The sequence below is a fragment of the Microcaecilia unicolor genome, chromosome 10 (genome assembly GCF_901765095.1).
Source record: "Microcaecilia unicolor chromosome 10, aMicUni1.1, whole genome shotgun sequence".
NCBI classification, from domain to species: Eukaryota; Metazoa; Chordata; class Amphibia; order Gymnophiona; family Siphonopidae; genus Microcaecilia; species Microcaecilia unicolor.
The window spans coordinates 139,776,363-139,801,308 of NC_044040.1; the positions used below are offsets into that span (position 1 = coordinate 139,776,363).

At 43.3% G+C, this 24,946-nt stretch overlaps 1 protein-coding gene across 1 annotated transcript in view; it reads right to left on the minus strand.

Annotated features, from left to right (window-relative positions):
- Positions 1-24,946, minus strand: part of CROCC2 (ciliary rootlet coiled-coil, rootletin family member 2) — an 825,280-nt gene that overhangs the window by 599,445 nt on the left and 200,889 nt on the right. The window contains 1 exon segment of the mRNA XM_030216488.1: positions 20,182-20,364. Coding sequence (XP_030072348.1) covers positions 20,182-20,364 — 183 coding nt within the window.

The following is a 24,946-nucleotide window of genomic DNA, read 5'->3' on the forward strand; positions in this document are numbered from 1 at the left end:
TGGCTGACCATGCCATCACGAGCGAGAAGCTATATTCTGAATATCTGACTGATTCACAAAGGGGGGGGGGAACATGGGGAGAGGGGGGGAGTCACTTGTTTAGGTTTGGGGGTTTTAAAGTTGGTTTGGATAATGGAAATTCAACATGGCTGTTATACGCTGAACTGTTTTATTTTGTGTGTGTGATGTAATATGCAGCATATGTTGTCAATAAAAATGATTATACATAAAAAGAGTAAGACCTTTCTTCCCAAGGAGCGTCTTCGGTAACCTGGTACAATCAATGGTACTCAGTCATCTAGACTATTGCAACGAACTCTACGCTGGCTGCAAAGAGCAAATAATCAAGAAACTTCAGACAGCCCAGAACACTGCAGCTAGACTTATATTCGGTAAATCAAAATATGAAAGTGCTAAACCCCTACGAGAAAAGCTACACTGGCTCCCACTTAAAGAACGCATCACGTTCAAAATATGTACCCTAGTTCACAAAATCATTCACGGAGATGCCCCAGCATACATGTCAGACCTCATAGACTTACCACCCAGGAATGCTAAAAAATCATCCCGCATATTCCTTAATCTTCACTTCCCCAACTGTAAAGGTCTAAAATACAAACTAACGCATGCGTCTACCTTTTCCTACTTGAGCACACAATTCTGGAACGCGCGGCCGCATAACTTAAAAACGATCTGTGAACTAACTGACTTCCGCAAACTACTGAAGACCCATCTCTTTAACAAGGCATACCACAAAGACCAACAAATGTGAACTCCTCCATATATACCCAGAATTGTCTTACAATATTTGCTTGTTATACTATTACTAGTTAAAAAGGCCCGTTTCTGACACATATGAAACGGGCGCTAGCAAGGTTTTCCTCGGAGTGTGTATGTTTGGGAGAGTGTATGTGAGAGTCAGTGTGTGTGAGAGAGAGAGAGTGAAAGTGCGAGTGTGTGTGTGTGTGAGAGAGACAGAGTCTGGGTGTGAGTGTGTCTGTGAGAGAGTGTATGTGTGAGAATGAGAGTGTGTGCAAGTGCGTATGTGAGACAGTGTGATTGAGAGTGTGTTTCACACAGATTCTGTGTGTGCGTGAGAGACAGTGTGTGTGATACTCAGATGCTCTGTGAGACTGAGTGTATGAAACCAAGCAAGTGTGTGAGTGATTGTGTGACACAGAGAGTGAATGTGATATACTGTGAGACATAGAGTGTGTGAGAGAGAGAGACAGAAAGACATTGTCTGTGAGAGAGAGAGTGTGTGTGAGAGAGTGTGTGTGTGACAGAGATACCACCCTCCCTCTCTCTCTCTGTTGTCAGGCCCCCCCTCTCTCTTTCTGGTGTCTGAGATTCCCACCACTGCACCCAAGCAATTGGTGTGCGAGAGTGAGTGTGTGGGGGTGGGGGTGGGGGGGGGGTTCAGGAAGCGCTGCCAGATGAGAGAGTGAGTGAGTGTGTGTGTATGGGGTTTCAGGAAGCGCTACCAGATGAGAGAGAGTGTGTGTGTGTTTGGGGAGGAGGGGGTGTTGGGGGGTCAGCTTTGAAGAAGAGGGGTATGTGTGTGTGTGGGGGGGGGGGGGGGTTCATGAAGCGCTGCCAGATGAGTGAGTGAGTGTGTGTGTGGGGGTGGGCGGTTTATCAAGCTGTGCCAGATGAGTGTGTGTGTGTTTGGGGCGTGGGTTCAGGAAGCACTTGCAGAAGACAGAGTGAGTGTGTGTGTGTGTGTGTGGGGGGGGGGGGGGACGGTTGAGGTAACGGGGCCAAATGAGAGTGAGTGAGTAGGTGTGTGTGTGTGGGGGGGGGGGGGGGGTTAGGAACGGCTGCCAGATTACTGAGTGAGTGTGTGGGGGGGGGGGGGGGGGGCAGGGGTTTCAGGAAGCATTGCCAGATGAGAGAGAGTGAGTGTGTGTGTGTATGGGGGTTCAGGACGCGCTGCCAGAGTAAGAGAGAGTGTGAGTGTGTGTGTGTGTTGGAGGGGTGTGGGGGGGTGTGTGTTGGGGGTTTCAGCAGGGAAGAAAACGGGTGTGGGGGGGTATGGAAGTGCTAGCAGTTGAGTGAGTGTGAGTGTGTGGGTGGGTTTATTGTGCGTTTCCACATGAGAGTGAGTGTGTTTTTTTAGGGTGGGGGGTTCAGGAACCACTGCCAGATGAGTGATTGTGTGTGTGTGGGGGGGGGGGGGCAGGGGTTTCAGGACGCGCTGCCAGTTGTGAGAGTGTGTGTGTGTGTTTTATATTTCAGTTGGGGGGGGGGATTGTACTGTGATGAAGATCGAAGGAAGCGGAGGCTGGTTTCAGGGGTTGTTTGTTGTGTGCCGTCACCGCCTCCTCCGCGCGATGCACCCGCCGCCACTGCCGCGCGATGCACCCCCCCTCCCGCCGTCATCCCACCCTACCGTCTCGTAGTTTTGCTGGCGGGGGACCCAAAATCCCGCCAGCAGAAGTCCTCTGTTGTGTGCTGTGCTGACTCCAACGTGATCTTCAGCATTGCTAGCCTGTGCAGGGCGGGGTTCTGTGCGTCTGACGTCCTGCACATGCGGGACATCAGACACACAGAAGCCCTGCCTGCAGAGGCTAGTAATGCTGAAGATCACGCCGGAGTCAGAAGGCAGGACTTGTTCTTGCGGGGTTTCGGGTTCCCCAGTGGCAAAGCTACGCGTCGGTGGGTGGGTAGGGGTGGGGGTGGGTGTTGCTTCATCTGCATTTTGTAGCGGGGCATATTTTTTTCCCTGGATTTTCGTGGGTGGCTTTGGGGGGGGGCGGCGTGGGGGGTGGGTGTTGGACATCCCCTGCTTGGTTGCGAATCGTTCGTTGACTTCTACTATTATAAAACGCACCCTTAACATTCTGAGGGCTAAGGTTCTGAACTCACAGCACAATGTTAAAGGGTTCGTACGACGTCATGATGTTTGACGCGAGGGCGGGGCACAGAGTCATAGTGGGATGGCTTCACCACCATGAACTTACGAACCCTTTATCGTTGTGCTGTGAGTTCAGAACCTTTGTCCTCAGAACGTTGAGGGTGCGTTTTATTATAGTAGATTATGCTTTATCATTACCATGTTACCCAAGATCCTTCTGTAACACTAAATGTCTATTTTCTTATACATTTCCACCATTCATGATGTATTGTAAGCCACATTGAGCCTGCAAAGAGGTGGGAAAATGTGGGATACAAATGCAATAAATAAATAAATAAATAAACTAGTGAGGTAATTAAATTTGCTGATGACACAAAGTTATTCAAAGTCGTTAAATCGCAGGAGGATTGTGAAAAATTACAAGAGGACCTTACGAGACTGGGAGACTGGGCGTCTAAATGGCAGATGACGTTTAATGTGAGCAAGTGCAAAGTGATGCATGTGGGAAACAGGAACCCGAATTATAGCAACATCATGCAAGGTTCCACGTTAGGAGTCACGAAGCAAGAAAGAGATCTAGGTGTCGTCGTTGATGATATGTTGAAACCTTCTGCTCAGTGTGCTGCTGCGGCTAAGAAAGTAAATAGAATGTTAGGTATTATTAGGAATGGAATGGAAAGCAAAAATGAGGATGTTATAATGTCTTTGTATCGCTCGATGGTGCGACCGCACCTCGAATATTGTGTTCAATTCTGGTCACCGCATCTCAAAAAAGATATAGTGGAATTAGAAAAGGTGCAGAGAAGGGCGACAAAAATGATGACTTCCCTATCAGGAAAGGCTAAAGCGGCTAGGGCTCTTCAGGTTGGAGAAAAGGCGGCTGAGGGGAGATATGATAGAGGTCTATAAAATAATGAGTGGAGTTGAACGGGTAGATGTGAAGCGTCTGTTCGTGCTTTCCAAAAATACTAGGACTAGGGGGCATGCGATGAAGCTACAATGTAGTAAATTTAAAGCGAATTGGAGAAAATGTTTCTTCACTCAAAGTGTAATTAAACTCTGGAATTCGTTGCCAGAGAATGTGGTAAAGGCAGTTAGCTTAGCGGAGTTTAAAAAAGGTTTGGATGGCTTCCTAAAGGAAAAGTCCATAGACCATTGTTAAATGGACTTGGGGAAAATCCACTATTTCTGGGATAAGCAGTATAAAATGTTTTGTACATTTTTGGGATCTTGCCGGGTATTTGTGACCTGGATTGGCCACTGTTGGACACAGGATACTGGGCTCGATGGAGCTTTGGTCTTTCCCAGTATGGCAATATTTATGTACTTATGTATTGGAGGCATAGAGAAGGTGGGACTTGAGCGCCTAACACTTATACGTCCTTCATCCATAACCTAAATTTTTTTTTTTTTAAATGACGTCCCTGACGAACACTTGCACGTTTTCACCCCGGTTTCTCTCTGTCTCAACTCAAGTTCAACACGTGCAGGAGATTTGCCCAAGTTGTATGTAGTGAGTCTTCCAGGCACTTCCAGACCTCGGTATCCACAGAAGAGAACTGCACAGAGGTGAGCTCAGCTGACTACTTTTATTTTTTATATGTGTATAGGCAGTTTATTTCTCTCATGGTGGGAACTGGCTGTTTGTGAGCTGTTGTACTGCAGCTAAAGCATTAGCATACCCACTTGCTTCTTTTGTTGAGGGGATTGTGCTGATTGGGTGACTAATAATTCTCTCTATTTTAGTGTGGAAAAAACTTCAGTTTGTTTTATGTATTTATTGCCCTTTTTCTAAGATTCAGTATATTAATGAGTGAAGAAATATTTTCTCTGATTCGTTTTAAATGTATTAGTTTGCATTGTGTGCCCCCTGTCCACTCCACTCAGTACTTTATACTTTATACTTCCTTTTTTTATGGGGACGGGCGGGGATGGAGGAGATCACTCACGGGGTCGGGCAGGGACGGAGGAGATTACTCACGGGGACGGGTGGGGATGGTTTAGATTCTGGCAGGGATGAATGGGGACGGGTTTGATTCCGGCGGGACGGGTGGGGATGGGTCGCATTTCTGTCCTCGTGCAACTCTCTACTTTGAACTGAAAAAGAAATACTATATAAGATCTGAACAAAAGGCATGGAGGGAGGCAGAATATCTCTGGTTACTGGGATGCCAGTGACTAGATATGCCTGTCTGAGTGCTGCCTATTTTCCTGGATTGTATTTTCCCACCACTTGCTTTATTCTGCTACAAAAACTAACTGCTTATTTTTCCTAATTTTGTAAGAATAAAACTTTACTAATATCAGAAGATTCTCTTGTTTGTATTTATCTTTTTTTTGTGACCCAGACTGACCAGATTGTTGGTGTGTTCATCCCAAGATACATTTGGGGTAAGTGTGCTGGGGAGAACTGGGATGGTTCTGACCCAGTTCTATCTTGACCCAGTACAATTCTCATCAATGTTCTAAGAATGACCTATGTCTCTTAAAGTGCTAAGTCTGGTGGGCTGAACGTGTTTGGAGGAGAAAACGTTCAAGTTCTGCTCTGGCCCACTGTCATGAGTGCCATTGATTTTACTGTCAGAATTTAAAAGAGGCAAAGTGGACTTTTTTCTGCTGTAGTTGATTTTTCTGATAGTAGGCTATTTTTCATTCATTTTAGATTGACTTCAGCTGTTGTTCCATCCACTTTGACAACTGATCTTCTTGCATAACACTCAAGTCTAAACTGCTGATGAGTGAAATTCTCCGCCATTCATATCTTCTCCATCTTCTTCTATTACTGTCCTTACTGCCTATCCCTTTCTTCTCTTCCCTCATCTCTCCGGTCCTTCTTGATCCTGTATCACTTTTGTCTTTAACCAAGGCGATTACAAACTCATTTTCCAGTACTTTTCCTTTTGATCCTATTTCATTTGCTTGGATTGGCCATCCAACGCTGGGTCTTCTCCCATTTGTTTTGGCTATTATCAATTGTAGCCCTTCTCTAGGTGTGTTCTCTTTTGGGTGGAAATCGGCAGTAGTTCGGTCAATATTGAAGAAGTCAGGTGAAGAAGGATCTAGAAAAGCTTGAAGAATGGTCCGATAATTGACAACTAAGATTTAATGCTAAGAAATGCAGGGTCATGAACTTGGGGTACAAGAATCCAATGGAACGGTATAGGGGGTCAAGTGCTTCTGTGTATGAAAGAAGAGCAGGACTTGGGAGTAATTGTGTCTAATGACCTTAAGGTGAACTAACAGGTAGAAAAGGTGATGGCCAAAGCCAGAAAGATGCATGGGTGCATAAGGAGAGGGATGACCAGCAGGAAAATATAGGTGATAGTGCCCTTGTATAAATCTCTGGTGAGGCCCCTTTTAGAGTACTGCTTGCAATTCTAGAGACCACACTTAAGGAAAGATATAAACAGGATAGAGTCGGCCCAGAGGGCGGCTATAAAATTAGTAAGTGGTCTCTGTCGTAGAACATACAGGGACAGGTTTAGGAACCTCAACATGTATATGGTGAAAGAGAGGCAAGAGAGAGGGGATATGATAGATACATTTAAATACCTCAGTGGTGTCAGTATACAGGAGGCAAGCCTTTTTCAAATGAAGGAAAACACTGGAATGAGGGGGCATCCGATGAAGTTAAGAATAGACTTAGGAGGAATCTAGGAAAATACTCTTTCACTGAAAGGGTGGTGGATGCGTGGAATGGCCTCCCAATGAAGGCTGTGGAGACGAGGACTGTGTCAGAATTTAAGAAAGCATGGGACAGGCATGTGGGATCCCTTAGGAAAGGAAAAATGAGTGGTTACTGAGGAAGCAGAATGGATGGACCAGTTTCTTTGCTGTCTTATCTATCTAAACTCACCAAAAAACAGTTTTTTTCACAACTATTACAATTTATGGAATAGTCTAATGTTTTGCACCCCCAGCAGTCTGTGTTTTGCTCTAGGCATAGTACTGAAACAGTAGTGGCTAGCTTGCTGAGTGAGTTGCATAGTTATCTAGATAGTGAGTATATATTTCTTCTTGTGTCTATTGATTTCACATCAGTGTTTGATTTGAAGGACTATGAGTTGCTTCTCTCAAGACTCCAATATACAGTGCTGCATATGTCTAGTAGCAATATAGAAATGATAAGTAGTATCAATAGCACCACATTGTACCTGCTGGCTATTTAAATTGCCTGTTCAGGACTAACAAGGCATATTCAGTGGCACTTAACTGGATAGTGCTGCTGAAAATATCCAATTAGCACCCAACATGAAATTGGCTATTTTGGGGGCATTCTAAGGGCAGAGTCAACACTTGGCCAGTTATGTGCCAATATTCAGCCCTTAACTGGCCAAAGTAAGCACATAAATAGGACCCAATAAAAGTCAGTGCTATCTTTATGCAGTTCACCATAGCCGGTTAAGTGTTGAATATCACACTTAACTAGCTGTTTTTTCCGGCCCTGTATACCTGGAAATTCAATGCTGGAGCCTGGACATGGCCCAACATTGAATTTCCAAGGATAAAGCCAGCATCGGTCAGCAAAACACTGATTGCTGCAGTCCGAATATCGAGCCTGCAGAGTTATATTGAGTTTCTGTCCCATCCTCTAGAGATTTCAGATCACATATAGAACTGATTGAGTGATGCTATCATATGATTTTTAATGGTAGCTTTGCTGGGTGGTTGAAACTGATTAGGGGTTTATTTAGGTATAGGGGACCTCAGACTTTTTGCTGTAGTTCTTTTATATCTAACTTAAAGGAAGAGGAAGGCTTGCTGGGGTTAAGCAAGATGTGTCAAAGCTTTTCCCCTTTCTATTACCCATCCAAATACTTTTATATCAAGATACTATTAGTAACACAAGACAAACACTCATATTCAAATTCTGGAATGTATGATTTTATATTTTGACTTTTGTTTTTTATTACTGTTGATTAAGATTTGATTTTATCATATTTTATCAATTTGTTTATATAGTTTTCTATTTTGTATCGTATATTTTATGTGCACAGAATTATTTCTTGTGCTTGATGCAATCCACCTAGAATGGTAGATAGGCAGTATATAAGACATTAAAACAAACAAAAAAATAAATGAGAGCATGCATGTGTGAATCAAGGTGAGAGAGTCTGAACCACTTACTGCATGACAATTCACCCCAAAGGCTGTGGGCTCCATTCCTGGAACCAGCTCTGATTCTATAACCATACAGACCCAAGCCTCCAGCATCTTTATATATTACGAATAATATTAAAGTGACAGAATTGCAGAACATATGGGGAAAGGAAGAAGCACTATGTATTAATCTGGAAAGAGAGAATGGAAAAAGTATTTACATTGGTGTAATATGCAGGCCTCCCTTGCAATCAGAAGAATTGGACAGTGATTTAATTGAAGACATTCACAAGTGAGCTATGAAAGGAGAAATACTACTGATAGGTGATTTTAATATGCTGGACGTTGATTTGGGCGTTCCTGCTTTGGGGTCATTAAGAAGCAAGGGGATCTTGGATTCTTTATAGGAAGAATTGTTCCAGCAGTTGGTAATGGAGCCCATGCAGAGACCTTGATTGGTGACTCCTAATGTGGAACCTTGAACCATAGCTATGTCATGCAAGGTTCCACGTTAGGAGTCACCAACCAAGAAAGGGATCTCGGATTTGTTGTTGATGATACATTGAAATGCTCTGCTCAGTATGCTGCGGTGGCTAAGAAAGCAAATAGAATGTTAGGTATTATTAGGAAAGGAATGGAAAACAAAAGTGAGGACGCTATAATGCCTTTGAATCGGTCCATGGTGCGACCGCACCTTGAATATTGTGTTCAATTCTGGTCACCGCATCTCAAAAAAGATATAGTGGAATTAGAAAAGGTACAGAGAAGGGCGACGAAAATGATAAAGGGGATGGGACGACTTCCCTATGAGGAAAGGCTGAAGCATTTAGGGCTCTTCAGGCTGGAGAAGAGACGGCTGAGGGGAGATATGATAGAGGTCTGTAAGATAATGAGTGGAGTGGAACGGGTAAACGTGAATCGTTTGTTTACTCTATCCAAAAATACTAGGACTAGGAAGCATTTGATGAAGCTACAAAGTAGTACATTTAATATGAATCGGAGAAAATATTTCTTCACTCAACATGTAATTAAACTCTGGACTTCATTGCCAGAGAATGTGGTAAAGGCGGTTAGCTTAGTGGGGTTTAAAAACGGTCTGGACAGCTTCCTAAAGGAAAAGTCCGTACACCATTATTAAATTGACTTGGGAAAATCCACTGCTTATTTCTGGGATAATCGTCATAAAATGTCTTGAGCTTTTCTGGGATCTGGCCAGGTATTTTGTGACCTGGATTGGCCACTGTTGCAGGATACTGGGCTTGATGGACCTTTGGTCTGTCCCAGTGTGGCAATACTTATGTACTTAAGGCCGATTCTTAGAAGACTGAGTACATGAGAAAATAGCTAAACTAAAAATAGACAAAGCAATGGGGCCTGATGGACTACATCTGAGGGTACTCAAGGAACTCGGGAAGTTCTGGCAGCTCCATTTTCTGACTAATGCTTCCTTAGAGTCTGATGTGGTCCTGGAGGACTGGAGAAGGGTTGATGTGGTCCCTCTTCACAAGAGTGGAAGTAAGGAGGAGGATGGAATTACAGATCTGTTAGTCTGACCTCAGTGGTGAGTAAACTAATGGAAACACTTCTAAAGCGGAGGATTGTGAAGTTTCCAGAATCGAATGGACTGCAGGACCGGAGGCAGCATGGTTTCACTACAGGTGGTGAGAAAAGAGTCTTCTACTCTTTTCAAAAATACTAGGACTAGGTGGCATGCAATGAAGCTACAAAGTAGCAAATTTAAAACAAACTGGAGAAAATATTTCTTCACTCAACATGTAATTAAACTCTGGAATTTGTTGGCAGAGAATGTGGTAAAAGCAGTTAGTTAGCAGGGTTTAAAAAGGGTTTGGATACCTTCCTAAAGGAAAATTCCATAGGCCATTATTAGGATGGACTTGGGGAAGATCCACTGCGTGTTTCTAGGACGGGCAGCATAGGATGTAGTGTACTGTTTTGGGATATTGCCAGGTGCTAGTGACCTGGATTGGCCACTGTTGGAAACAGGATGCTGGGCTTGACGGACCTTCAGTCTGTCCTAGTATAGCAACACTTATGTACTTATGCCAGACAAATCTGATTGATTTTTTTGACTGAGTGACCGAACAGTTGGATGTGGGACGGGCGCTACATGTGGTTTATTTGGATTTTGGCAAAGCCTTTGACACAGTTCCACACAGGCGACTGATAAATAAACTGAGTGCTCTTGGTATGGGCACTAAAGTGAATGACTGGGTTAAAAACTGGTTAAGTGGAAGGAGACAGAGGGTAGTGGTAAATAAGAGTTTTCTCCAAGGAAAAGAATATTATGAGTGGTGTACCAAGAGGGTAGTTGTAAATAGAGTTTTCTCCAAGGAAAAGGATGTTATGAGTGATGTACCACAGGGATTGGTCCTTGGGCTGGCCCTTTTTAACATATTTGTGAGTGATATTGCGGAAAGACTGTCTCAAAAGGTTTGTTTCTTTGCTGACGATGCCAAACTCTGTAATAAGGTAAACACTCCGAAAAGTGTGCATGTGGAGGGATCTGGCGAAGCTTGGTCCAGCAACTGGCAACTTAGATTTAATGCTAAAAAATGCAGGATCATACACTTAAGGTTGCAAAAATCCAAGGGAATGGTATAGCATACGGGATGAAGTACGTCTGTGTATGAAAGAAGAGTGGGACTTGGGGATGATTGTGTCTGATGATCTCAATGTGGCCAAACAGGTAGAAAAGGCAATTGTTAAAGCTAGAAGAATGCTCAGGTGCATAGGGAGAGGAATGCCCATCAGGACAAAAGAGGTGATAGTGCCCTTGTATAAGTCTCTTGTGAGGTCCCATTTAGAATACTGTATGCAATTCTGGAGACCGCACATATGAAAAGATATAAACAGGATGGAGTTGGTCCAGAGGGTGGCTACAAAATTTGTCAGTGGTGTCTATCATTAAGCATATGGGGACAAGCTTAAGTATCTCAATATGTATATTTTGAAAGAAAGGCGGGAGAGAGGGGATATGATAGAGACGCTTACATACCTCTGTGGCATTAATGTACAGAAGGTGAGCCTTGTTGAAATGAAGGAAAACTCTGGAATGAGAGGGCATAGGATGAAATTAAGAGGTGTTAAGCTCAGGAGTAATCCAAGGAAATACTTTTTCATGGAAAGTGGAGGTGGTGGAGACGAGGACTGTGTCTGAATTAAGAAAGCATGGGACAGGCACCTGGGATTTCTTAGGGAAAAGAGATGATAGTGGTTGCTGTGAACAGGCAGACTGGATAGGCCATTTGGCTATTATCTGCTGTCATGTTTCTAAGTTTCTATGTTTAGTGGTGTGAAGGGAGAGGAGATGAGTATGATAAAATAGAGAAGAGATGAGTCAGAAGATATAAAAGAAAGTGGAGATGGTTGGTGGAACGGGAGGAAGAAGCAAAGGAAAGAAATTGGGAAAGTGAGCAGCAGAGGGATAAGGGGGGGCATGAAAGCAAACAGAAGATGTGACTGAGAAAAGGATGACAATGGAGGAAGAGAAAGGACAATGAAGAACGTGAAGAAACTAGAGGAGATAGTTGAGAAAGGAGTAAGTGATTACAACATGAAAACTGTGTGGAGAGGGGTGACAGTGGAATAAGGAGAGTTGGTTGAAACTGGGAAAGACAAAGGTGTTAAGAAACAGAGATAGGAAAGGGTGGAATAAGAAATAGAGAAGGAGAAAATTCAATAAAAGACATGGAGAAACTGAGATAAAGGGGAGAGGTGAAGTGATGGTGATGGAAAAAATTATATGAAACAATAAATGTAAGAGTGAAAGCTGGAAGGAAAAGAGAGAAGAAGAGATGGAGAAAGGATAAAAGCCAGATGGAGAAAAAAAATGAAGAAAATGAATCAAGAAATAGGACAAGGTGAAAGTAAAATAATATGATAAGAAAAAGACAAAGGTAGGAAAATATTTTCAATTCATTTACTGTGGTAATAGTGGTAAGTATCTTTCCCCCCTGTTTGCAAAGCTGCAAGGCAATGCTGACATAGTCTATTCAAGGTGAATGGCCTATGTAGGCATTACCGCACTGGCAACCTTATAAACAGGGGAGTTTGTGTGTAAGTATAGTGCTGATTTTCACAAACAGATGATTGTGGCCCACCACAGCTCATAACACTTGATCCTCTCTAAAGGTCTCTTATCCAAATACTGGCCAGGCCTGATCCTACTTAACTGCCAATGGGTTTAGGCCCACACAGGGTGGTGTTGCTAGCATCACATATGTAAGTTTCAAAGTTTTAAATTATTTTGAAAAACATCTTAATTAAAAAAATAACCTAAATAATTCACAGTTTGCAGATAACTTTTAAAATTCTGCCCTGACTATGGAATAGCTGATCAGAGGAGTTGTTAGGAAGGCCTTCTCTAATCTCAGGCAGATCAGACAAATCCATGTATAGCTACTCCATGCAGACTTGGGAGAGGTTGTGCAAGCTGTTGTGCTGTCCCACTTGGAATATTCTGATGGGGTTCATTGAGAAATTAGTTCTTATCTGCTAATTTTCTTTTGTTTAGTCCCACCTGCAGTCCAGAACCTGTGGGTGTTGCATCCATCAGCCAAGAGGTAGGGATAGAAAGACAAAGAATTGTGCTCAGCCCTATAAGGACACTGTGCACCCAGTGTTCCCTCTAAGGTGACCGATCATACATTCCAGAAGCATCACTCACATTTTTTATATGGTTGCTCACAAACTGTCACGTCCCTCCCTGAGTTCCCCTTCCCTGATGCCCCAATGCACCTGGAAATTCAGGACACCAAACCTAACCCATGAGAAAAAATGCTATGAAAGTAAACTTCAGAATCTGTATCCATCATTAAACCTGGACAAGCCTGTGGCAAAACAAGGGACTTTATTGCCTATGACTGTAATGTTGTTTTACAGCTGTAACAGAGATCTGTTTTCTTTTCAGGTTATCTTCCCATAGGAGAAAGAGGAAAACCCATGTAGGAGAGTAACCTGCAGTATCGTTGGCCAGACACCACTTAGTGTTAGTGCTCTGGGCCCTGGTTGGCCCTGAAGCCTAAGATCTAGCCAGAATTTGCTGAAATTTCTTTAGTCTCGGAGTGGGAGTGTGGAGAGGGAACAGCTCTGTACTGAGACTCTGTTCAAATCCTATGAGCATTTATTTTTCCTGAACTCCCCAGGTACTACTTAGATAGTAAGACAGTGTTTAGCTAGTTTTAATGTTGATTCCTGTTATTTTACCTGTCCCTGTTTGCTGTTGACACCTTTTTACCGTTCACTTTTCTACCTTTTTTGTGGTAATAAAACTAATAGCTTGTTAGCTCTGTTGTCCTGGACTGACTAAGAATCCTGGTGGTTTGTGTTTTTGGTCTGTGGGTGTTTTCTAGGAACTGTAGGACTCCTGGGGAAATAACTTATGGGTGAGAGACTCACCCAGAGGCAAGCAGGACCCAGTTGGTGGATGGAGAGTATACCAGTGTAGAAGCATGTGTGAGCGGGCTTGTCAGTGTTGGCACAGACCCTCTAGGTAGCCGCAGGATTAACTTCAGGTGGGTGACAGGGGTAGCATTTAGGCGTTTTGTGACAAAGCACTAAAAACTCTAGCACAACATAGTAAACAGGACCCTTAGTATTGAAATTCCTATATAGTATGAGCTCCATTGATCTTATACAGACTTTAAATGTTTTTAGTAATCATCCAAATTCCCATTCTTTATCATCTCTAAAGTTAGGCTATCTATGGTTAAAAACATCCGATCAAAATCAATGTTGGAATATTCATTCCCTTTTCAAGGTGCCAAAGTTTGGAATACTATTTCTTTACAGATTAGGCTAATTCCGTTTTTTTCCCTTCTCGGTAAGCTTTAAAGACCTATCTTTTTTCAACTTTAGAAGACTTTAACTCTTGATTACTATTTTATTTTCTGGATTATTATTGTGCCATCTCTTTTTTATGTGGAAGATCTCTTGTAATGTAATCCATCTTGAATCCATAAGGAAATAAGGCAAAAAATAAATTAAAGAATAGAATAGAATAGGATGAGAACTCAATGGAGAGCTCTTCAAACAGCTTTAAAAACAAGCTAGGTCCACTACTTTGACTTTCAAGGATCCTAGTGCTAACTCTCTTGAAAGAACCTCCTGAAGGAAGGCAAGAATCTAAGGCACAGACGAGTGATCTCTCAGAACATTAGTTTTCAATGGCTCTCCAGAATCTAGCAATGCCATAGAAGTAGAAGGTTTCCTAGACTGCAAAAGTGTCTCCTCTGAACATCTTTATGTCATAACTTTGACCTCTCAAGAGTTATGCTGTAAGGCCAAAGGTGGATGGATGTTCATGAGAATTGGACCCTGGCAACAAAACCACTTGAACTGATGAAAATGGAAGGCTTGATTGGCCTGGTGCTGAACCAGATCTGCATACCACAGTCTTTTGTACCAATCTGGAGCCACAAGAACCATCAGATCTTGAAGAGATGCATTTTTTGGAAGAACCTGTTCTATCATTGGCCACGGAGGGAATACATAAAGTAGGCCATACTGCGGCTCTGTACTCTTTGTGGCAACTGAAGCATTTCCACCTTGGCACTGGCTCTGGTAAGATCCAGAATTGGCTGACCCCAGAACTCTACTATCAGTTGGAAGGCTCTCTGAGATAGCTCCCACTCTCCCAGATCTAGAGCTGCTGAAAGAATCTGTTTGAAGATCCTGCTTCCTGGCAATGTGTGCTGCTGACAAAAATATCAGCTGTTGTTCCACCCAGTGGGTCTCCAGGGCTAGGTGAACATTCCTCATTCCTCCTTGCTTGTTATGCAACTTCTATAGCATTGTGGGAGAAGACCTGTATGGGTCTCCCCTGAATAGAAGTGGCAAAGGCTACAAGAGCCTTGTGAATTGCCCTCAGCTCTAGATGGCTGATTAACCAGGATGCCTCAGATGTTGTCCACTTTCCTTTAGCCACCAAATCCAGGCAATTTGCACCCCAGCCCTTCAAGGCTGGTGTCTATGGTCACTACCAATCAATCAGTAATTGCTAATGGAATTTCCCATCAAAGGTTGCTGATCTGTAACCACCATGCCATGCTAAATCTTGCCTGAGGGGTCCATGATATGTGATAACTGTTACCCTAAATCATTGGTGAATACCAACTGAGAGTATTCTGAGTTATGGGAGGAACACTCTTCCTTCCTGAATATCAAAATGAACTCCCAAATATTCTAGGCTCTGACAGGGCTTCAATTTGCTTTTGTTGAAGTTGATCACCCAACCAAGTGGCTGAAAGGCCGTCGGCATCATCATGACCTTGAAAATGTCCTGGGAGCCATGCGGTCCAAATGGTATCACTTGAAATTGATAATAATTGCCCAGAATTGTGAATCTCAGGTATCTTTGATGAGGGGGCTAAATTGAAATGTAGAAGTAGGCTTCCCTGATGTCTAGTGCCAACCCTACAAATGTACCTGGATGAACCAAAGCTATCACCAAATAAAGATTTTCCATTCTGAAATGGGAGACTTGCAGGAATCAATTGACTATCTTAAGGTCCAGAATTGGTCAAAATGAGATGGAATATCTGCCTTTTCCTAAATCCTCTGAGAACTAGAGTTACCACTCCCAGTTCAAGGAGGCTTGACATGGTAGCTTTTACCACCTGTTGTTTGACTTAGAGATGGGAGTAACTAGTGAGGTAATTAAATTTGCTGATGACGCGTGGTTATTCAAAGTTGTTAAATTGCAAAAGGATTGTGAAAAATTACAAGAGGACATCACGATACTGGGAGACTGGGCATCCAAATGGCAGATGACATTTAATATGAGCAAGTACAAAGTGATGCCCGTGAGAAAGAAGAACCCGAACTATAGCTACAAAATGCAAGGTTCCACGTTAAGAGTCACCAACCAGGAAAGGGATCTAGGTGTCATCGTTGATGATACGTTGAAACCCTCTGCTCTTTGTGTGGCAGCGGCTAAGAAAGCAAATAGAATGTTAGGTATTATTAGGAAAGGAATAAAAAACAAAAATGAGAACGATATGACTTTGTATCGCTCCATGGTGTGACCACACCTCACATATTGTGTGCAGTTCTGGTGACCGCATCTCAAAAAAGATATAGTGGAATTAGTAAAGGTAAAGAGAAGGGCGACGAAAATGATAAAGGGGATGGGATGACTTCCCTATGAGGAAAGGCTAAAATGGCTAGGGCTCTTCAGCTTGGAGAAAAGATTATTGAGGGGAGATTATAGAGGTCTATAAAATAATAAATGGATTGGAATGGGTAGATGTGAATCACTTGTTTACTCTTTCCCAAAATACTAGGACTAGGGCCATGCAATGAAGCTACAAGTAGTAAATTTAATATGAATCGGAGAAAATGTTTCTTCACTCATCATGTAATTAACCTCTGGACTTCATTGTCAGAGTATGCAGTAAAAGCAGTTAACTTAGCAGGGTTTAAAAAAGGTTTGATAGTTTCCTAAAAGAAAAGTCCATAAGCCATTATTAAAATGGACTTGGGGAAAATCCAGTGCTTATTTCTATGATAAGCAGCATAAAACGTATTGTACTGTTTTAGGATCTTGCCAGGTACTTGTAACCTGGATTGGCCACTGTTGGAAACAGGATGAACCTTTGGTCTGTCCCAGTATGGCAATACTTGTGTACTTATGTACTGATGGCCCAAGGAATGCAAAGAGATTCCACAAAGAAGTCTGCGATGGGGTGGGCAAATTCCAGTTTATAGCCCTCTTTGACTATGTCCAAAACCCACTGGTCAGACATTATTCTGGTCCATTCTTTGAAAAAGTTGTATAGCCATCCTATAATCATTTCCCCTAAGAATGGACCTAAGTGGAGGAGTGGCCTAGTGGTTAGGGTGGTGGACTTTGGTCACTGAGGAACTGAGTTCGATTCCCACTTCAGGCACAGGTAGCTCCTTGTGACTCTGGGCAAGTCACTTGCCCCATGTAAGCCGCATTGAGCCTGTCATGAGTGGGAAAGCACAGGGTACAAATGTAACAAAAAAAAAATTGATTGAGAGGCATTGGAAGGGTGAGCTGCCTGAGGTCTGCCTCTCTTGACTCCACAAAAGGAAGGCTGTCTTGGCTGGTAACAGTTTCTTTGATAATAGATAAAGTGCCCTGATCTATAGAGCTTGGCATCTCTATATTAAAAATGACTGGAAGATGAATAAGCCAAGGATATAGGCTTGCCTTCAGGAACTCTTTGCAGACAAATCCTTTAGTCTTCTCTGGATCATCCCCAATCAGTAATGTCCCCTTAAAGGGGATCTTGCAGAGAGGACCCTTAAAGGCAGAATTTGCCTAACAATTCCATAACCATAATAGGCACCTGGATGAGACAGAAAGAGACACAGAACATGCCAGGGCTCTGATCAAATCATATAATATGTCTAACAAGTAAGCCAAACCAATCTTGGGGCTCCTGCCCTGAATTTTCCTGGAGCCACTGAAGGCAGGCTCTGGCTATATAAGAAGCCCATATTAAGACCTGCAGACCCAGCACTAAAACATCAAAGTTCTGTTTAATAGTTGTCTCTACCTTACAGTCCTGGAGATCCTTCAGGGCTGTACCTCCCTCAACCGGAAAGCATTCATTCTGGGCTATTTGAACGTCTTTTTCTCTTCCAGTAATAGCAGGTAAACCTGGAGATCTGATTCAGGGGATTCCCACTCTGCAGAAATTAGAGCTTGAATGGCTTGATGAATGGGAAGGGCCTTAGGAGGTTACGGGATATCATCCATAATGGAAATGTATTTATTTTATTTATTTGAAAGCATTTGTTATACCATCCTTCAGTGTACATATCAGAGCAGTTTACACTGAGGCTTCTTGAGCTGGAGAAGTGTGCAGTTCTTTCAGGGACCTGGTAATCAATGCTGGAAATTCCTCTTTGCAAAACAGTATCAGCACCTGGGGATCATTCCCTTCTTTGAGCCCGATCTCTCCCTCCTCTGGGGGTTCCTTGAAGAAGTAAGATGGGGAGGCTAATGAATGGGCCTTTAAAGAACTTTGTTGTAAGAACACCTTTGTGAGCTGCATTGAACTAGATTAGGATCATGTGGTATATAAACTCTATGATTATGATGATGTTCTGAAGGCATAGAGGATCACAAGAACTCCAAGTATCCATTTGCTCTAACCTTATCCTCTTTGAAGCATAACCTTATGGAAACAGGAAATGAGGGCGGGACCAGAGGCAAAGCTGAGAGCAAGGAGAAGGGAAAGCAGGCTGAACTTAGCGCCAACTCGACGAGCCTGCTCATGCTCGCCTTTCACTACTGCTGCCGCCGGGACCCCAGTAACATGACTTTTAAGTTATGGGCGGCATGCAGGAAGGCGAGGGGCAGGCGAAGGACTGTTGTGGGAGTGGGAGAAGAGGTCGGGCTGGAACTCGAGTCAGAGGGAGGGAGGGAGAGGCTGGAACTCAGAGGGAGGGAGGGGGGTCTGGAACTCTGAGGAGGGAGGGAGGGAGGGAGGGATTGGGGTCTGGAACTCTGAGGAGAGGGGGGCTGGAAGTCGGAGGGAGGGGTGTTTGGAACTCAGAGGGGGGTCTGGTACTCGGAGGGAGGGAGGGGGGTCTGGAAGTCTGAGGAAGGGAGGGATTGGGGGCTGGAACACTGAGGAGAGGGGGGGCCTGGAACTCAGAGGGAGGGAGGGGTTCTGGAACTCGGAGGGGGGGTCTGGTAATCAGAGGGAGGGAGGGATTGGGGTCTGGAACTCTGAGGAGGGGGGCCTGGAACTCTGAGGAGAGGGGGGCCTGGAACTCTGTGGAGGGGGGGTGAGGGGAGGGGGAGAAATGCACCACCTGTAAAAAAAAAATTAAGCACCCTCAATCATTTTGAAAAGTTGGCTCCTATCATGCCTTGTAGTGCAGTAAGTAGGTCAGTTGCATACTGCAACCACAACCTGTGTTCAAATTCCATGCTGGGATTTCTATCAGGTAGCCAGCCTCCAGCCAAATCAGCAATCCATCCATCTATCCATGATCAGTGGGGTCATTTTACTAAGCTGTGGTAAGCACTTATGTACTGCAGCCTAAAAGGGCTTACTGTGGGATGCACTGAGGCATCCTGTGTTAATTTTGCAAACTGCATGCTAAAATGTTTTCATTTTTTTGCAGAGGAGGCGTATCTGGGGGTAGAAAGTGGGTGTTTCTGTGCTAATCAGTGCATCTGCATTACCGTACACTCAATAGCGTGTGATTAGTGCATGAGACTGTACTGCCTACAAAATAGGTAAGGGCTCACATGCTAATTTTTGTTAATGGCCACATGCTATTGTCAACATTAACACATGCAAAACATGTTGCTCACCATGTTTTGCTTGTGTGAATTTTGATTTTTTTTGAAGCATCATTTTGAATTTATTTTGATTAAGTTTGAATTTTCGTATGTCACAGTGGAGTTTTTTTTTTTAGACCAATGATTGATTTAGTGCCCAAGTTGGTTGGAACACATTGATCCTGAGAAGTGATTGGGACATTTGCCCCCCTTTTTAATAAGCCACGCTAGCGGCTGCCACACAGGAATGTGAATGGGCTGTGTCGGCCTTAGTGACGGGCAGCCGCTCAACCAAGGGTTACTGAGGTCTTTTTCTCCACTATTTTGAAAACAGCATTGGGTTATTATATTTCCACAGTGTGAGTTTTGTTAGTTACATTAAAGGTTTTGTAGATTTGTTTTTCCCTTTTTTAAAATGTTAATGCATGTCCATTAATTTGAAAAATAGAAAATCAGACTTTTTCTGGCAGCGCTAAAATGGCCTTACCACATGAGAAAGACCCGCATAAGGGCACACTAAGGCCACTTTTTAGCAGTTTAGTAAATGAGTACCCTGCCCTAGGTTGGGAGTGGGGGGGGGGGGGGGGGGCAAACATGACTGGGAAAGGCAATGGGAAACCACCCTGCTAATAGTTTGCTAAGAAACTATCCCAGAAGTGGCAGCCTCTATAAGTTTTTCACCACTTTTTTTTGTAGGTTATATAATTTTGCTTTCCCCTTTGCTCTCCCAATACCAGTAATCTCCTTGAATTTAGTCCAACCTAGGACCGTCTACATAACTGAAAATTTTCTTTCACATCCACCAGTAAGAGATACACTATTACGTTATTATATCTGACTGCATGGTAGGAAGATCTTTCCTGTTGGAGCTGAAAAGTGCATAGTTTATTCATATGGCAGTAAAAATGAGGGTGAGACTGGAAGGCTGACGACTGACCCCTCTTCCAGTTCCTTCTGATTTCTTTCCCTTTCCTTGGCCAGATCTTCCTTCTGCTCTTCTAGCAGGTCCCTCTGTCTGTGTAACTCTGAGTTCACTGCTTTTACCCTTTCCATTTCCAGCTGTGAAGAGTCTGTTTGTTGTGTCAGAGTCTGTACCATTGTCTCTAGTGTCTCCTTCTCCCTGCAAGAGGTAGCAGTACAGAAATAGTGTCAGTCACTTATACTGTATACACACACATATGCACAAAGATATATAGATGCACATACAGAGAATAGTTTTCAAATAGATTTATCCTAGTAAACAACTATTTACCTGAGTAGATTACTATTGTTCAAAATTGACCCCATCAGAGCAGTTAAAATATCTATAATACTTCCACAAAGGTATCCCCAGGGGTGTGCTTATGTCAAGGTGATAAGGCTGGAAGAAGTCAAAGTGTATTTCAGGCTTTAATAATTTCTCATTTGGACTATTGTAATGGGTTGTTAATAGGTTTTCCTGGCTCAGTTCTAAAGATGTTGCATATTGTTGCTAAAGTGTTAATGGGAACTAACTGATGTAAGTCAATATTGCCATTGCTGCAAGCCCTTCATTTGTTGCCTATTGCTCACCATATAGAATTTAAAAATTTATCATTGTAAATAAAGCTTTGAATCATTATGTACCTATAATCATTTCCTCTCTGCTGAAGCTTTATGAACCACCATGAGCATTAATTGAGACATTATAGAAGTTCCCAATTATCAACATGCATGATTGTGTGAGACATAGGATTGTGTCTTTTCAGTGCAAGTCCTGTCCTTAAGAATGATTTTCCACTAAATCTGCATCAGGAAACAACTTAAAGCCCATTTATTTCAGCATGTATTTTCATTTTGCTGGGGATTAGGATACTTCCATCCTAACTGTAATATGGCAGATGCAATAATATATAACCCACACTTGGAGGGGGCAAAAGTAATCTAGTAGTCACACTATCAAAAAAGCTTTCCTTATCTGGATAAGGCAAAGTTTTTTTTTTTAATATTTTGAGAGCTATAATAATATATACATATTATCAAGTTATAAGTGATTGTATTGAGTTATCTCTTATTGGAATTGGTTTGCGCATGCTTTATTGTAATCCATTGTGATATCTGAATATAGAAGACTATGGCCCTTTTACTAAAGGGCGTTAACCCCCAGATTCTATATAGTGAGTTGCATGCACAATTCGGGGTGTATTCTGTATTGCACAGTCAACTTAATTATCTTAACAAGCCAATCAATGCAGATAATTGCCAATTAACAGGCAATTACTGACACTAATTGGCTTTAATTATAATTTATGCACACTTGCTAAGCATAGTCTATAAAGTGATGCACATTAATTGTAATGCACGCTGCCAAAAAGTAAACATGACCACGACCATGGGCATGGAATGTTTGTGTTTCTTGTTTAGTTTCAAAATGAGCAGACCTCTGAAAATTGCCCCATATTGCACAGATGTAGCTGATGCTTAAAACACCTGCTTTAAACTTCATAGTCAAAGATTTTCCAGTTAACAGAGATAGTTACTAAACTGAAAATAAGAACATAAAAATTGCCTTACAGGGTCAGCCCAAGGGTCCATCTAGCCCAGTATCCTGCTTCCAGTAGTGGCCAAGCCAGGTCATAAGATCCTGGCATGATCCCAAAGAGTTGCAAGATAACATGTTACCTACGCTTAGGGATAAGCAGTGGCTTTCCCTAGATATACCTTAATAAGGATTTATGGACTTTGCCTCCAGGGATTTATTCAAACCATTTTTAACCTGGCTATGCTAACTGCTTTTACCCATCCTCCACCACTGAGCAGCAGAATTTAAGGTGCAAGTCATTAATCTGTGGTACAGCCTGACCAAAACCAGGATCTTCAATGTCTGCTGAAACCGAATCTGCTACGGAAATTGGCCACTCAGTTTCAATTGATACCAAAGCCAAAAATGAAATTACCCCTCCTGAGACCCCCCTGGTGGCAGCCCCCCTCCAAGACCCACTCCATCCTAGACCCGGATCCGCGAGCCCCCTAGTAGCAGCCCCCTTCTAAGCCCATCCCCACTCTCGCTCCTGTGCATGGCTGGCTCTAGGTGAAAATGACTTCTGGGAGTTCCCTCACTAGTCTCACAAAACTGCCATGAGAAGTCCCGACAGCCATCTTGAGATTAGAACCAGCATGGACAAGAGTGAGTGAGGATTGCTTTTGCCCATGCCAGTTCCAAATCTCAAAATGGCCTCTGGGACTTCCTGTGGCAGTTGGAAAGTCCATGCAGCCATTTTTAGATTGGAATCAGCATGGGCAAGAGCAATCCTCACTGCCACGGGAAGTCCCAGAAACCATTTTTACCTGGAACTATCCATGAGCAGGAGCGAGCAGGCACGCTCATGCACCCACTACCCACCAATGAAAAGGTAGGCTCAGGAGAGGGCTACCTTTTAAACGACCAGCCAGGTGCGAAAAAAATTAGACTCCAGTCCAGACCCATTTTACCCTCTATCACCAAGCATCTTTCCATGCAACCAACCCTCCCCTGTAGGAGTATTTCCTGCTATCTCACCTTTGCTGATCTGAGGCCTATACAAACCTGAACCATTCTTGTATAACCAATATGCATAGGCGGTCGGTGGCCCAACTGTTTGGGGAGGCTAAAGGGGGCGGGGTTAGGGGTAGGGCCAGGGGTGGAGCTTAAATCCATAATTGTCTGATAACACATAGAAAAAAAAATAAAAATAAAAGTCACAATTAATACCTTTTATTAAATTTAGATATTAGATATGTATCATATGTCAAAGAATAAAGTGGTTGCTCAAAGCATATTCTAACCACAATCGCTGAACTGCAAAACACTATGCACAACTTTGTGCAAAAACACAAACAGAACCTTACTGTACCATAAATATTACACTGGACAGAACCTAATACACCAATATACCACCCATACGGAAAATGCAGACCGTCAACAATATGAAACATAGGATCATATCATCACAATTCTCATGTAGAGCCACAAAACACCCTAATTCATGTTTAATGTGGGATAAAATGCCATAAATAAGTAAATAAATATAAACTTCTCTTTCTTTCTCTCTCTTTCCTTCCCCTTATGCATCTGGCTCTTTCTCCCACTGTGGGTTCAGCATTTGACTCCCTCTTCCTTTATCCCCTTGTCCAGAATCTCTCTCCCTCCGTCTAACCCCTCCCATAGGTCTAGCACCTTTCTCTCTTTGCTCCAGCCCTCCTTGCAGGTCCACATCTCTCTCCTTTCCCTTCAACTTTTAATGTTGAGCACCTGATTCTCAAAGTGGACATATTCCAAACACTATAATGAAAATAAAATGATCTTTTCTACCTTTGTTGTCTGGTGACTTTTTCTGATCATGCTGGCCCAGTATCCGATTCTGCTGCTATCTGTCCTCAGGTGTCAGTGCAAGTCTCTTTGGTATGAACTGCTCATGTGCAGGTCAGGAAGTCATCCTCGTTAAATATCTCCCTGGCAACCCAGGACACCTCCAGCCAACCCCCCCCCCCCCCCTGTTCTCCCAGCAGTAAGGTAAACAAATTAAACCATAAACCAATTTCTACAACTAGGCTTTCACTGCTGTGAGGATGGAGGTAAATCAACAATTTAAACCCCCCCAGAGCAGCGGGACTCCACAGTTGATCCATCCTGCTGCAGCAGGGGAGGCTTAGCCTCCCCAAGCCTCTTATACCGGGCGCCTATGCCAAAATGGATTCCACGGCCTGTGGCCTGAATACATCTGTAACCATCTGAAAGCAGCTTTTCTACATAGGAATTACTGCTGGTCATACCATGATGACTTTATCCAAGGACACATTGTTTACTGCAAACTGGCCTCCAGTTATCTCCTGGGAAGAGCGCAGGAGCATTCCTCACAGAGACAGATGGCTCCAGGAGTAAATGAGAATCGACAGGGAGATTTGCTAACATCTGATAACAGTTTCTTTGCGATAACAAAGCCTTTCTTCATGACCATAACTTCTACTGGACAGAATTACACCATTTGTGATTGGTTCATAGGTATCATCTGACCAAGAAAGATGCCAATGTTGGACTGAAGAGGAAGAAGAGAGAGAGAGAGAGAGAGAGAGAGAGAGAGAGACCAGAAGATTTGTTGGTGGATAGATGGCTCTGAGAGGAGCGAGAGACTGATTTTTCAAATACACCAATGAACTGCATACCTTGTAACAAACTGACAAGGTCAGCAAAGCTACAATACTAGGCCTCACCCGAAAGACTGTGCTATCAGCAGCAGAATACAGACCTTGGATTTTATTCCTGGGCTGAGAGACTCGCTGGGGCTTCAGCTTGAGTCTCATGGAGGAATCCTATTCTTTACACTGGAAGTCTGCAATAAGGACTGCAAAGGTGAAAAGAACAGGGTTTATTACCTTCAGCCAGGATAGTTTAGTCCAAGGCTTTTGGTCTGTGAGACTGGTTTTCAGGACTGGTGGTCAGTGAATTACTAGCTGCTAAGTGTATATTTTGCACAAGATATATGTTATGACCCGGTAGTGGTGAGCCCCTGTGCCCCGACTGAGCACGGCAGAGATGGAGTGACACCGCACTCGGTCAGACAGCCAGACAACCCCTTGCTTCACCTGGGAAGTGACCACCGTTCACCGGGAGTTGAGCCCCCAGCTGCAGGCGGCCACCAGGACTTCAGGAACTGGCGGGGTTGCACAGCCGCTGACCAGTATAGCAGGAAACAGACACAGTCCAG